The sequence below is a fragment of the Delphinus delphis genome, chromosome 5, assembly GCF_949987515.2.
Source record: "Delphinus delphis chromosome 5, mDelDel1.2, whole genome shotgun sequence".
Lineage (NCBI taxonomy): Eukaryota > Metazoa > Chordata > Mammalia > Artiodactyla > Delphinidae > Delphinus > Delphinus delphis.
The window spans coordinates 101,612,381-101,626,198 of record NC_082687.1 but is presented as its reverse complement, the minus strand read 5'-3'; the positions used below and the strand labels follow the sequence as shown (position 1 = coordinate 101,626,198).

At 42.8% G+C, this 13,818-nt stretch overlaps 1 protein-coding gene across 1 annotated transcript in view; it reads right to left on the bottom strand.

The window, feature by feature from the left end:
- The window catches only part of SLC2A9 (solute carrier family 2 member 9), a 183,170-nt gene that overhangs the window by 137,614 nt on the left and 31,738 nt on the right, over window positions 1-13,818 (bottom strand). Inside the window, 1 exon segment of the mRNA XM_060012810.1 lies at window positions 6,903-7,027. Within this exon segment, the coding sequence (XP_059868793.1) occupies window positions 6,903-7,027 (125 nt within the window).

Here is a 13,818-nt window from a genome sequence, read left to right as displayed (position 1 = left end):
CCTCTCCAGCATTTATTCTTTGTAGATTTTTTGATGATGGCCATCCTGACTGGTGTGAGGTGATACCTCATTGTAGTTTTGATTTGCATTTCTCTAATGATTAGTGATGTTGAGCATCCTTTCATGTGTTTGTTGGCAATCTGTGTATCTTCTTTGGAGAAATGTCTATTTAGGTCTTCTGCCCGTTTTTGGATTGGGTTGTTTGTTTTTTGTGATATTGAGCTGCATGAGCTGCTTGTAAATTTTGGAGATTAATCCTTTGTCAGTTGCTTCCTTTGCAAATATTTTCTCCCATTCTGAGGGTTGTCTTTTTGTCTTGTTTATGGTTTCCTTTACTGTGCAAAAGCTTTTAAGTTTCATTAGACCCCATTTGTTTATTTTTGTTTTTATTTCCATTTCTCTAGGAAGTGGGTCAAAAAGGATCTTGCTGTGATTTATGTCATGGAGTGTTCTGCCTATGCTTTCCTCTAAGAGTTTTATAGTGTCTGGCCTTACATTTAGGTCCTTAATCCATTTTGAGTTTATTTTTGTGTATGGTGTTAGGGCGTGTTCTAATTTCACTCTTTTACATGTAGCTGTCCAGTTTTCCCAGCACCACTTTTTGAAGACACTGTCTTTTCTCCACTGTATACTCTTGCCTCCTTTTTCATAAATTAGATGACCATATGTGCATGGGTTTATCTCTGGGCTTACTGTCCTGTTCCATTGATCTATATTTCTGTTTTTGTGCCAGTACCGTATTGTCTTGATTACTGTAGCTTTGTAGTATGGTCTGAATTCAGGGACCCTGATTCCTCCAGCTCCGTTTTTCTTTCTCAAGATCATTTTGGCTATTCGGGGTCTTTTGTGTTTCCATACAAATTGTGAAATTTTTTGTTCTAGTTCTGTGATAAATACCATTGGTAGTTTGACAGGGATTGCACTGAATCTGTAGATTGCTTTGGGTAGGATAGTCATTTTCACAGTGTTGATTCTTCCAATCCAAGAACATGGTATACTTCTCCATCTGTTTGTATCATGTTTAATTGCTTTCATCAGTGGTTTATAGTTTTCTGCATACACGTCTTTTGTCTCCTTAGGTAGGTTTACTCCTAGGTATTTTATTCTTTTAATTGCAATGGTAAATGGGAGTGTTTCTTTAATTTCTCTTTCAGATTTTTTGTCGTTAATGTATAGGAATGCAAGAGATTTCTGTGCATTAATTTTGTATCCTGCTACTTTACCAAATTCATTGATTAGCTCTAGTAGTTTTCTGGTAGCATCTTTAGGATTCTCTATGTATAGTATCATGTCATCTGAAAACAGTGACAGTTTTATTTCTTCTTTTCCAATTTGGATTCCTTTTCTTTCTTTTTCTTCTTCGCTTGCTGTGGCTAAAACTTCCAAAACTATGTTAAATAATACTGGTGAGAGTAGGTAACCTTGTCTTGTCCCTGATCTTAGAGGAAATGGTTTCAGTTTTTCACCATTGAGAATGATGTTGGCTCTGGGATTGTGATATATGGCCTTTATTATGTTGAGGTAAGTTCCCTCTATGCCTACTTTCTGGAGAGTTTTTATAATAAATCCATGTTGAATTTTGTTGAAAGCTTTGTCTGCGTCTATGGAAATAATCATATGGTTTTTCTCCTTCAATTTGTTAATATGGTATATCATCTTCATTGATTTGCATATTTTAAAGAATCCTTGCATTCCTGGGATAAACCCCACTTGATCATGGTGTATGATCCTTTTAATGTGCTGCTGGCCTCTGTTTGCTAGTATTTTGTTGAGGATTTTTACATCTATGTTCATCAGTGATATTGGCCTGTAATTTTCTTTTTTTTGACATCTTTTTCTGGTTTTGGTATCAAGGTGATGGTGGCCTCATAGAATGAGTTTGGGAGTGTTCCTCCCTCTGCTATATTTTGGAAGAGTTTGAGAAGGATGGGTTTTAGCTATTCTCTAAATGTTTGATAGAATTCACCTGTGAAGCCATCTGCTCCTGCGTTTTTGTTTGTTGGAAGATTTTTAGTCACAGTTTCAGTTTCAGTGCTTGTGATTCGTCTGTTTATATTTTCTATTTTTTCCTGGTTCAGTCTCAGAACGTTTTGCTTTTCTCAGAATTTGTCCATTTCTTCAAGGTTTTCTATTTTATTGGCATATAGTTGCTTGTAGTAATCTCCCATGATCCTTTGTATTTCTGCATTGTTAGTTGTTACTTCTCCTTTTTCATTTCTAATTCTGTTGATTTGAGTCTTCTTCCTTTTTTTCTTGATGAGTCTGGCTAATGGTTTATCAATTTTGTTTATCTTCTCAAAGAACCAGCTTTTAGTTTTACTGATCTTTGCTATCATTTCCTTCATTTCTTTTTCATTTATTTCTGATCTGATCTTTATGATTTCTTTCCTTCTGCTAACTTTGGGGTTTTTTTGTTCTTCTTTCTCTAATTGCTTTAGGTGTAAGGTTAGGTTGTTCATCTGAGATTTTTCTTGTTTCTTGAGGTAGGATTGTGTTGCTGTAAACCTTCCTCTTGGAACTGCTTTTGCTGCATCCCATAGGTTTTGGGCCATGGTGTTTTCATTGTCATTTGTTTCTAGGTATATTTTGATTTCCTCTTTGATTTCTGCAGTGATCTCTTGGTTATTTAGTAGCATATTGTTTAGCCTCCATGTGTTTGTATTTTTTTACAGTTTTTTTCCTGTAACTGATATCTAGTCTCATAGCATTGTGGTTGGAAAAGATACTCAGCTTATTTTTAATTAAGGAAATTCAGAGAGCAACCAGTTATGTGTAACTAGTAAGTGTCACCTCCCCCAGAATAGCTAGACAAGCAAAGCAGCAGGAAAGAGGCTAAATGGGTAAAATACAAAGCTGCCAGAAAGAGAGACTTCAGTGGCCTCCATTAGAAAAGGACTTTTAGATGCTCCCATCTCGCCACCCTTTCTCCTGAGCAGGCAGGGTCTTCGAAACCCGACCATCGGTCCAAATCCTGGATCTGCATCGTATTAACTAAGAATAAAAATGATAACAACAACAATAATGGCAACGATACCATTATTGGTGTTGGGGGAAGGTAATGGGGGCTGGAATGTACTTGTTTTACACACACAGCATACCATTAAGTTTTACATTCCCTAACAAGGGAAGCTTAGGAGTGTTCCCCTTCCCCAGATGAGAGAAAGGGGCTAAGACAGGGAGGCAGACTGCTGCTGTGTGGTCTCCACTTTGTCCATGCTCCCTGAGTCCACATCCTTGGGTGGTTAGATGCCTCAGACCCTGACTCTGCATCCGGTCATGGGACTCACCTTGGCCAGTGGGACTCTGGCAGATGTGTCCAAGCAGACTTGATAAGTGCTTGCACACTGGGACTTGTTCCTCTTGCTGCTCATTGGAACCCTGAAAACCCCATGGAAGAAGCTGGGTCACCCCATCTGGGGGTGAGAGACCACGTGGAACAGAGATGAGCCAGCCCTCGGGATCCCAAGACGAGCTCACCTGCTGGCAACCAAACATGAGCCTGAGAACATCCAAGGTCATTCAGCCGCTGACTGGCCCGCAGCCAACCTCAGCCATGGGAGAGAGAGCCCAGCAGAGCCCAGCAGGGCTGGCCCTGGTTAGAACTGCCCCACCAACCCTCAGAACTGTAAGCTCAGCAAAAGGATTATTGCCTTAAGCCATTATGTTTTTGTTTTGTTTTTTAATGCAGCAAAACCTAACTGATGAAGTTGACCTTGGTAAGTGTCAGAACCCAGGCCGGCTTAATCCATAGCCCTCACCCTTAACCACTTTACTGTCTCGTGTTTCTGAGCCTCAGGGCCCTCATATGTAAAATGACAACAAAACAGCGTTTCACTGAAGTACAGGTGGCTTATAATATTATATTAGCTTCAGGTGTACAATGTAGTGATTCAGTATTTTTATACATTACAAAATGATCACCACTAAGTCTATTTATGATCTGTCGTTATACAAAGTTATTGCAATAGCACTGACTATACCCTCTATGCTGTACATTCCATCCCATGATTTATTTATTTTATAACTGGAAGTTTGTACCTCTTAATCTCTGTCATCTATTTTGCCCAATGCCCCACCCCCTTCCCCTTTGGCAGCCACCCATTTTTCTCTATATCTATGAGTCTATTTCTGTTTTGCTATGTTTGTTCATTTGCTTGTTTTTTGCTAGATTCCATGTATAAGTGAAAAAATACAGTATTTGTCTTTCTCTGTCTGACTTAATTCACTTAGCATGCAACCCTCTGGCTCACAGGCCATAAAAAAACTGTCTACAGGCCAAATTTGTCCCAAGGGACATAGTTTACCAAATCCTGTTCTTTTCTAATATAAGCATGAAAATTCATAGCTTTTCCTCTAACTGCATCCAACAAATTTTGATATGCTGTAGTTTCATTATCATTCCGTTAAAATATATTTTTAAATTTTTAATTTATTTTTATTTTTGGCTGCGTTGGGTCCTCGCCGCTACACGCGGGCTCTCTCTAGCTGGGGCGAGCGGGGGCCACTCCCCGTTGCGGCGCACGGGCTTCTCACTGCGGTGGCCTCTCTTGTTGCAGAGCATGGGCTCTAGGTGCTCGGGCTTCAATAGTTGCAGCACGCGGGCTCAGTAGCTGTGGCTCCCCGGCTCTAGAGCGTAAAATATTTGTAATTTCCCTTGTAACTTCCTCTTTGACTCATGTAATACTTAGAGGTGTGTTTTTATTATTTTCCAAATTTAGGGGGGGTTCTTAGATATTGTTTGTGATTTCTAATTCAATTATACTGTGGTCAGAGAATATATTTATATGATTTCAATAAAAGATTTCAATCTTTTCAAACTTATCGAGGCTCGTTCTATGCCCAGCTTTTGGTCCGTCGTGGTGAATAAACCATGGCCGTTGAAAAAAATATATATAACAGCCTTTCAGCGTTAGTGGGAGATCAAAGGTGATGAAGTTCATGAACATGATTGGTCAATTAGAAAATTCTACATGAACACCAGCCAGTATTGTCTCCAGTTAATGTTCTTTCTACAGGCTTCTCCCTTCTACTTGAATAGTGAGAGTTTGAGGTATTACAAAATCCTGAATTATTTCCTGCCAGCAAAGCAATGAAAATAAATGAAGTCTCTTCCTCCCTGACCTCCTATACGGCCTCTTACTCTCATGCTCTCCCTTGTCATTCCCGTCACTCACAACGCCTGGTGCCCTCAGCTTATAAAAGATAGAGAAGGAAGGGAACTAGCCCTTAACGACTTCATACAGGGTTCCAGCAGCGTTAGGCAGTGTATGTACACACACACACACACACACACACACACACACACACACACACACACACACACACACGCACGTCTTCATGTCAGCCTTTTAACAGCTCTCCAAGGTAGCTATTGTTATCTCCATTTTACAGATGAGGAAACTGAGGCTCAGAACCATTCAGTAACTTATCAAAAGTCAGTAATTGGCAAATAGCAGAGGTGGGATGCAGTCCCAGGGGTTTCTAATCCTAAAGCTTGTGATCTTTCCACAAAGGGCTGAAAGTAACATTCTACGGATTTGTGTATTTAGAAAGAAAGCAGGGTTGGCTTGTTGGTTTTGACAATATATTTTGAGTCTCCTACTCTCACAGGCCATGGCCAGAATCAGGCCATGTCTCACCCCTTCCACCGCCGCCATCCTGTCCTACTCATGGCTATCATCCCTGGGCAGATGGCCTTCCCACCCCACTCCTGCCCTCCCCCTACCTTCTCTCTACACAGAAGTGGGAGGAATCTTATTGAATCATAAACCAACTCTTGTCACATTTCTCTCAACCCTACCCCGGCTCCCCATCCAACTCAGCACAAATCCGCAGTCCTCACTGTGACCTACAAGGTCCTGTGGGATGTGACTGGCCCCTCTTCAACTCATCTGCACCACTCTCCCCCTGGCTCACCAGGCTCCACCACACTGGCCTCCTGACTCTTCTTTGAACTTGCCAAGCACGCTTCCACTTCAGGGACACTGTCCTCTTCTCTCCGCCAGGTACACAATTCCCACAATATTCATTTGTTTCTTGCCCTTGGTTCATTCCCGTCTCTGCTCCTTTGTTTCCTCCTCCGAGCAGCCTTCCCTGAGTCCTATTTAAAATAGCCCTTGCTATCTTCCTGTGCTGCTTCTTTTCCTCCTAGGGCTTACCATTATCTACCTCATATATCTAATTACATATCTGTCCACCCACTAGAACGTAAGCTCCAGATGTAGGGACTGGGGGGTCCTGTTCACCACTGTGTCCCCAGTGTAGACCACAAGGCACAGCATGTACTCCGTAAATGCTGCTTGGTGAATAAATGAAAGGATGAATGAGGGACTTCCCTGGCGGTCCAGTGGTTAAGACTTCATCTTTCAATGCAGGGGTGTGGGTTCGATCCCTGGTAGGGGAGTTAAAATTCCACATGCCTCAAGGCCAAAAAACCAAAACATAAAACAGAAGCAATATTGTAACAAATTCAATAAAGACTTTAAAAATGGTACAAATCAAAAAACATCGTTAAAGAAAAAAAAAAAAAAAAAGAATGAATGAGTCAGAGGCCCAGACAGGAAACATAATCCTCATAAAAACTCCCTGGAAACCACAGACAACTTGGAATATGAATTTTATGGTGAAGATGATAAATAGAATGCGTGATGTGCCGAAGACCATGCAGGTCTTTGGAGTTGGTTTGGGTCCGTCCCAGTCAGTGCTTCTCCATTAGAGGAGCATCGTGGGTGGGTGGTCCATCCCATGGGACTGCCCCACTTTATGCAGGGTTCTTGTGTTCTTGGTCTCTGCCAATTCAATATCAGTAGGGATGCATGTGACAGCCACAAGTACCCCTCACATTTTGAAACACGCCCCAGGAATGTGTTACTGCCCCCTCTCCTGCCACGGTGAAGGCTCACCTCCATCCACGCCCATGATGAAGCGTCCCAGGATGAGCATTTCAAAGGCTCCTGCTTGGAGAGAACAAGCCATCAGCAACAGGGCGGAAATTGCAAACCCATTGTTGACCAGCAAAGTGAATTTCCTGGAAGAAAAGGAGGGGTTTGATGAGGCTGCCACTGGCCTGTGTATCCCCAGAACAGGATCCAGACCCCCCCCACCCCCATTGCCACCTTTGGCCATATGACCCTGAGCAAGGAACTTCCTTCCTCTGGGTTCATTACCACGGTTGATTAGGTCACCTCCGAAGGCACTGAGAGCCCTGATATTCTATGAGTCTCCCTGTTGCAATATTTTATCTCATTGGTTCTAAGACCTTCATTTAACACTACAAAGTCAAAATGCGTCTTACAATCCATGAGTCAGATGTCAGGCAGGGAAATGAAAACTACTCTAGTTATTAGTTTCACAGAGAGAATTAACACAGGGAACTGGTTAAGGTCACTGCTGGGGCTGGCAGGAAATTCAGGCAAACTAAAGGGAGCAAGTCCCCCCTCTTCTAGTGCCCCTGTGGCAAAGGGCAGGTGAGGCTTGCAGGTCTCAGCCCCTGCATCACAGAGCAGAGCACAGAAGGGTACTTTGGGAGCTGGGAGCAATAGCTTGTTAATTAGCACACCTACAGCATCCTATGACTTCAGCTGGCATAGTTTTTCTCCCTCCCTCCCTCCCTTCTTCCTTCCTTCCTTCCTTCCCTCCCTCCCTCTCTTCCTCTCTCTCTTTTTCTCTTTCTTTCTTTCTTTCTCTCTCTCTCTCTCTCTCTGCAGTTCATGTAACAATGCTTCTTATACCTAATGGCACCTGCAATTTGATGAACTATAGCATGAAGCATGAGGCTGAGCTAATCCCCTCAAACGAGGTCAGCCAAATTCCTTTGGCAAGTCTTACTATTCATTGCTCCTTGTTAGGACCACTACCACTGTTTTATATGAATATATAACATATTCCTAAGACCTCACAGTTGAGAAGCATAACTTATTTGGAGGCCTGGGGACCTGGGTTCCTGCACCAGCTGTCTCTTTTATGACCTAGGGGACTTCGTACTTCATTGCTCTGTGCTTTCCTTGCCTCATCTGCAAAATGATCTTAATAGCTCACACTGATTGAACTTTTGCTATATGACAGACCCCATTCTAAGCATTTTACATGAGTAGCTCATTTACTGCTCAAAAGGACCCTATGAAGTAGGTACTATTCTTATCTCTGCTCTATAGATAAGTTAACTAGGACACATAAATTAGTCACTTGTTTTAGGTCATACAACTAATGAATCAAGTAGCTGGGAAAACAGCCTCTCACAGGATACTTTTTCCCTAAAGACTCAATGATTTAACAGTATTAAACTGTTTTAGAAATTGTAAGAAGCTAGGGCTTGAAAGGGAACTTCGTTATTACTTGTAGGAGTTAGCTCTCTTAACTTCCGGGCCAAAGTTCTTTCTACTATTTTTGATTTATCTCAAGCTGTTCATTAAATTTTTTTCCCTTTCCTACAACTTCTTGGAGAACCCCAAACTTAGTGAATTTTGCAGCTCAATTCGGATGGTATAAAGCCTGCTCATTGCAACATCTTCTATAACAGCAAATGATTGAAACAACCCAAATGTCCATTAATAAGGGGCTATTTAAATAAATTATGATACATATATAATGTGGCATATTATGCAGACATTAAAATAGAGGTAGCATTCTATATTTTGATATGGAAAAATCTCAAAGATGTATTGTTAAGTGCAAAGAATAAGATACAGAACTTTATGTAGAATATGCAACAACTTATGTGATAAAATGTGTGTGTGTGTGTGTGTGTGTAGAGATAGGCACAAATCTTGGAAAAGATACACAAAAAGCTGGTAACACTGTCTCCAAGGAGGAGACAGAAGACAGAAACAAAAACGAAACTTTCGACTTTAATTGGTCCTTTTGAAAGTTAAGTCACATGAATGTATTAATTATTAAAAAATAAATATGATTTCAAATTAGTCTTTCAAAAGATTAATTTAACTGGACCTTATCATGGCAAAAAAAGGTGATTTAGCAGAGACTTAAAACAAAAATTCCAATCTAGAGTAACCTCCCTTATTCTGATGCCGAAGGTCACAGCCTCAGGATTCAATAAAGATAAGTCTGAAGGCACTAATTTCTGTTATTGGTGAAAGCTCAAAGCAGGATGCGAATACCCTGCACCCCACGGCACTGCTCCATGTTCAGGGCCCTTCCCCTCAGTCCTCTGAGGAACTACTGTGTCAGCCCTGCGAGGAAAGCGGCACAATGGTTGGAGGGAGTGGCAGGAAGACCTGGACCCTCCTCACAGAAGCTTTCACTTGGGTTCCACTCATCATGTATTTAGTGAGTGCTAGACACTGGGTCTACCACAGGAATATGAGAGTCATCTCCGTCCTCCCCGTCATGGGCTTTAGAGCCTAGTGAGGAACACAGACAGCAAATAAATCACACAAGTCAATTAGTGACCATCTGTGACTTCTATAAGTAAAGATATAGAAAATATGAGATTGTATAACTCAGAACTGTGCCCACCATTTGCCTGTTTGTGCTCAGCTCCCTTCTTTCTCTGCCTGACTCTGTTTCAGGGGGAAATACCTTTCCCAGGCTCCCTTGCTTCTGGCTTCCTGGGAGGATTGGCCAATGAGAGGCCAGATGTCCATCTAGAGGGCGGGGAAGGGGAGAAGCAGGGTATTTCTCCCTCTCTGTGATCCATTCCAGCAGCTCTGTGTCTTCTCCTCTGCCCTAGCCATCTCTCTGTAGTCCCAGCAACCTGCTCACTAAAGTGTGGCCCTGGCTTTTAAACCCAGGAATGCTGCTTCTCCCTTTTGGACCTTCCATCTCATGGGTGGTAGCAGCTTGTCTGTAAAAAAAAAAAAAGATTTCTACAACATGCCCAAATATTCTCCGTGTAGCTCCACCTCTGGGTCTCAGTTCCCGCCTTGAGGCCACATAGGATAAACCCCTGTTGCTGCAGAGGCTAGTGTAAGGTAAGTTTGTGAAGAGATTGTTGAGGGAGGAGAGGCAGGAGGGGGTTGCTGTGGCCAGATTTGGAGGGTTCTTGGATGTTGGACAAAACAATACATTCTATAATCTGTAGACAATGAGAAATAAAGGGCTTGATTAGGAATCAATACCCCAATTCCTATCCCCAGACAATTTGTCCACTGCCCTACTTCAGTTAAACTGGACATTTGATACTAGGATGATATTAATGATATCCATAAAAATAATGCTAGCATTATTTAGTGGTTCTCCAGTCTGGTTGCGCATCAGATTTCCCAATAGCACATACAAATATGAGATCCTTGGGTCCACCTCTAGAGAATTTTCATCCTTGCGGGAGACTCAGTGTGATGCCTTTAGTATAGTACTAAGAAAGAGCATGGCTCTTCTGTAAATGATTTCATCTCATTTCGTCTTTAACACTTGTAGTTATCAGTGTTAACGAAATCATCAGTTCACAGAGGAGGAGGTAAGGATTACTTCATCCCCCACCACCAAATTCACCCACCTACCTGCATTGGATGAAACTGCCCCAGTGATGTAAGGTCTATCAGTGTCTTGTGCATCCCTACCCCAGTGAAGGATTTGTTCCCTCTCTACTCAATCATTCCCATATAAACACATCTAAATATTGTCTCTCTTGGTCCTCATCCCTCTGCTCCTCATGTTGGCTCCCTTTTAGAGTGAAACTCCTTCATGAATGTTGTCTGCTCATCGTCTAGTCTTTCCTCACCCACACTCTGATTAGATCATTTCTACCACTCCACGGAGATTGCCTTTGTGAAGGTCATCAACAACCTCTACCTTGACAAACAACTGCCAATTCTCTGCCTTCCCCTGGTACAACATCTCAGCAGCATTTGATGTGGTTGACCACACCCTCTTTCTTGAAACACAATCTTCTCTGCATATCTGGGATTGCACCCTCTCCCATTTTTCTCCCCGCCAGCCTCACCTTCTCAGTCTCTAGGCTGGTTTATCCTCACCTCCCTGAGCCTTGAAAGTTGGGGTGCCCAGAGCTCCGGCTCATCTCTCTCCTAGTCTCACCTCTCTCTACACTCCCTCCCTGGGTGATCCCACCCAGTTCATCCCTCTAACCGATGACAATTCCCAACTGTATCTCTGGATGCAGCCTCTCCTCTCAACTCTAGACTTACATATCCAACTGCCTCCTGGACACTTCCACTAGCATATTTAGTAGGTATCTCAAACCAAGCATATTTAAAATAGAATTCTTGAATTCCCACTACTAAATCCCTCCCTGCTCCAAAATGCATGTCAAATCCCTCTTCCCATAGACTTTTTCATAAAAAAAAAACCACTACCTTCCTAGTGGCTTAGGCAAATATCTGGGAATACTACTTACATCTTTTATTTTCTTCACGACCCATATGCAATCCATCACTGAGTCCTATATATACTACTTCCAAGATATATCCCAAATCAAACCACGTCTCCCATTTACAGCCCCACAATATGGCAGTGGTCCAGGCCACCATCATCCTACACTCATAAAAGTGCAATAGGCTCACACACACTCTTGCCCTGCTGGAGTTCAGGGTCCACAGAGTAGCCAAAGTTATCCTCTCATAGCACACACGGACGTACTTTTTCTTTCTTAAAACCTGCTAGTGGCTTCCCACTGCACTTAGAATAAACTCTTCACCAGGGCCTATAGAGCCCTGCATGAGATGGCTTTTGCCACAGCATCTCATACTCTCACCTTCACGCTCATGAGCCTTCCCACGGTCCCTCAGGTGTGCCAGGCTCCTTCCTAACTCATGGCCCTCATCCTTGGTGCCCCTCTATTCATTGCATGAGTCTTATCTCACTAAAGTGTCAACTCAAATGCAACCTCCTGACACTCTTTGACATGGCTGCTTCCCCCAAATGCAGAGCTCATTCCCCTCCATCCTCTCACCCTGTTCTATTTTCTTCACAGTCCCAACACTGTGGAAAATTATCCTCTGTATTTATTTGCTTTATGCTAGTTGTCTATCTTCCCCTACTAGAATGTAAGTGCTATGGGGCCAGCGACTTTGTCTTGCCACTGTAGCCCCAGCAACTACACCAGATCCCGGCATATGCAAGTGTCCCAGATATATTTGCTGCATAAATGAAGGGAGTGAATCTAGGAGCCAAGTCATGTGGACCCCAACTTACCCCACGTGGCCCAGCTCTGATCTGCCCTGAATCTCACTTTAGCTTCTACGTCTATGGGCTGGAGAGCTGCTGTTCACCCGAATCCATGTCCAATAATGTTCCTGCTTGGACAGCCCAGCCACATACTAATTGAACAACTCTGGGCAGGTTTCTTACTCTCTCTCAGCCTTGATTTACCCCCCTGTAAAATGGGTATAATAATGTCTATCTTGTAAGGCTTCTATGAGAATGATTTATGTAAAGTGCTTAGGATGGCACCTGGAACATATTTAGAGCTTCAATTAATTTAAAAAGAAATAAAATAAACCCATGGTGATAGCTAACATTCACGGAGTTCTTATGAGGTGCCAGACACTGTTTTAAGTGTTTTATACTCACTGAAGACCCTAGAAGTCAAGTAATCTTGTTACCCTATTTCTCACATAAAGAAACAGATCTAGAAGTTAAGTACTTGGCCAAGGTCACGTGCTATTAAATGGGAGATCTGGCATTCCAGGAACCAGGATACTAAGGCCGCTCACAATGGTGGCTGCCACATTTATTCACAGCCATTCATCTTTCAACAATCATTTATTCATTCAACTGGCATTCATTCACTCGACACATGTTTGAGGGTACACTGGGTGCTGAGTATCATTCTAGGTTCTGGCACATAGCCATGAACACGGCCAAGTCCCTGCTTTTATGCTCTTCTTGATAAACAAGTAAAAATAAAACATATGTAGCATATCAGATGGTGATAAATGCTGCACAGAAGACGAAAGCAGGGAAGGGAGTGTATTTTACACAGAGTGGCCAGGGAGGGCTTCCCCAAGAAGGTAACACCTGACCACAGACTTAAAGACAGTGCAGTGCGTGATTTGAAGAGAGAGCAGACGTGAGCCATATGGACACTGGGGTACAGCAATCCTGGCAGAGAAGAGCCAGACGTGGGCTATTTCAGGAACATCAGTGAGGCCAGCATGGCTAGAAGCATCGAAGAACCAGAGAGCAAGCAGTAGAAGGTGAAGGTGGAGGGGAGTGGCAGAGAGCTCATAAGGGGTGTGTGTGCCACCAAGAGAGCTTGGGTTTCTACCCTGAGTGAGACAGGCAACCACCAGAAGATTCTAAGGAGAGAAGTGTCGCGGCCTGACCACTTAGCCTTCTGTGTCAACCCGGGGCTGTAGGGGTAAGTGTGGGAGCAGGGAGACCAACTGGGAATATTGCAATAGATCAGGCAAGTGCTAATAGGAATTTGCACCGGGATGGTAGCAGTGGAGGGAGTGAGCCAGTAGTGGTGGAGGGAGTGCCAGATCTTGGCATGTTTTGAAGACTGGGCTGGTGGAATTTGTTGATTGTGATATATAATAACAAAAATATACACAATCTTTGTCCCTGATTTCCAGCTAGTTCCTGAAACCCGTGGAAATTCCCAAGTGATGAGAGCAATGAGGGCATCTTTTGTTATAATATTTAGTCTCTTGTACTCAGTTCCTGAAATTGCTTCAGAGCCATAAAGATGAAATAGATATCCGGTTATTCATAACAAGCCCCTTTTCACCACAACTGGGTTTATGTCAATGAGGTGACTTTTGGAAAGGAGCTAAGGGTGGGGGATTGTTGCCAGTGGAGCCAACCTTGTGATCAGAAGGTTGAGACTTTCAATGCCATCCCCAACCTCCAGAGGCAGGAGAGGGGCTGGAGATTGAGTTCAATCACCAATGGCCAATG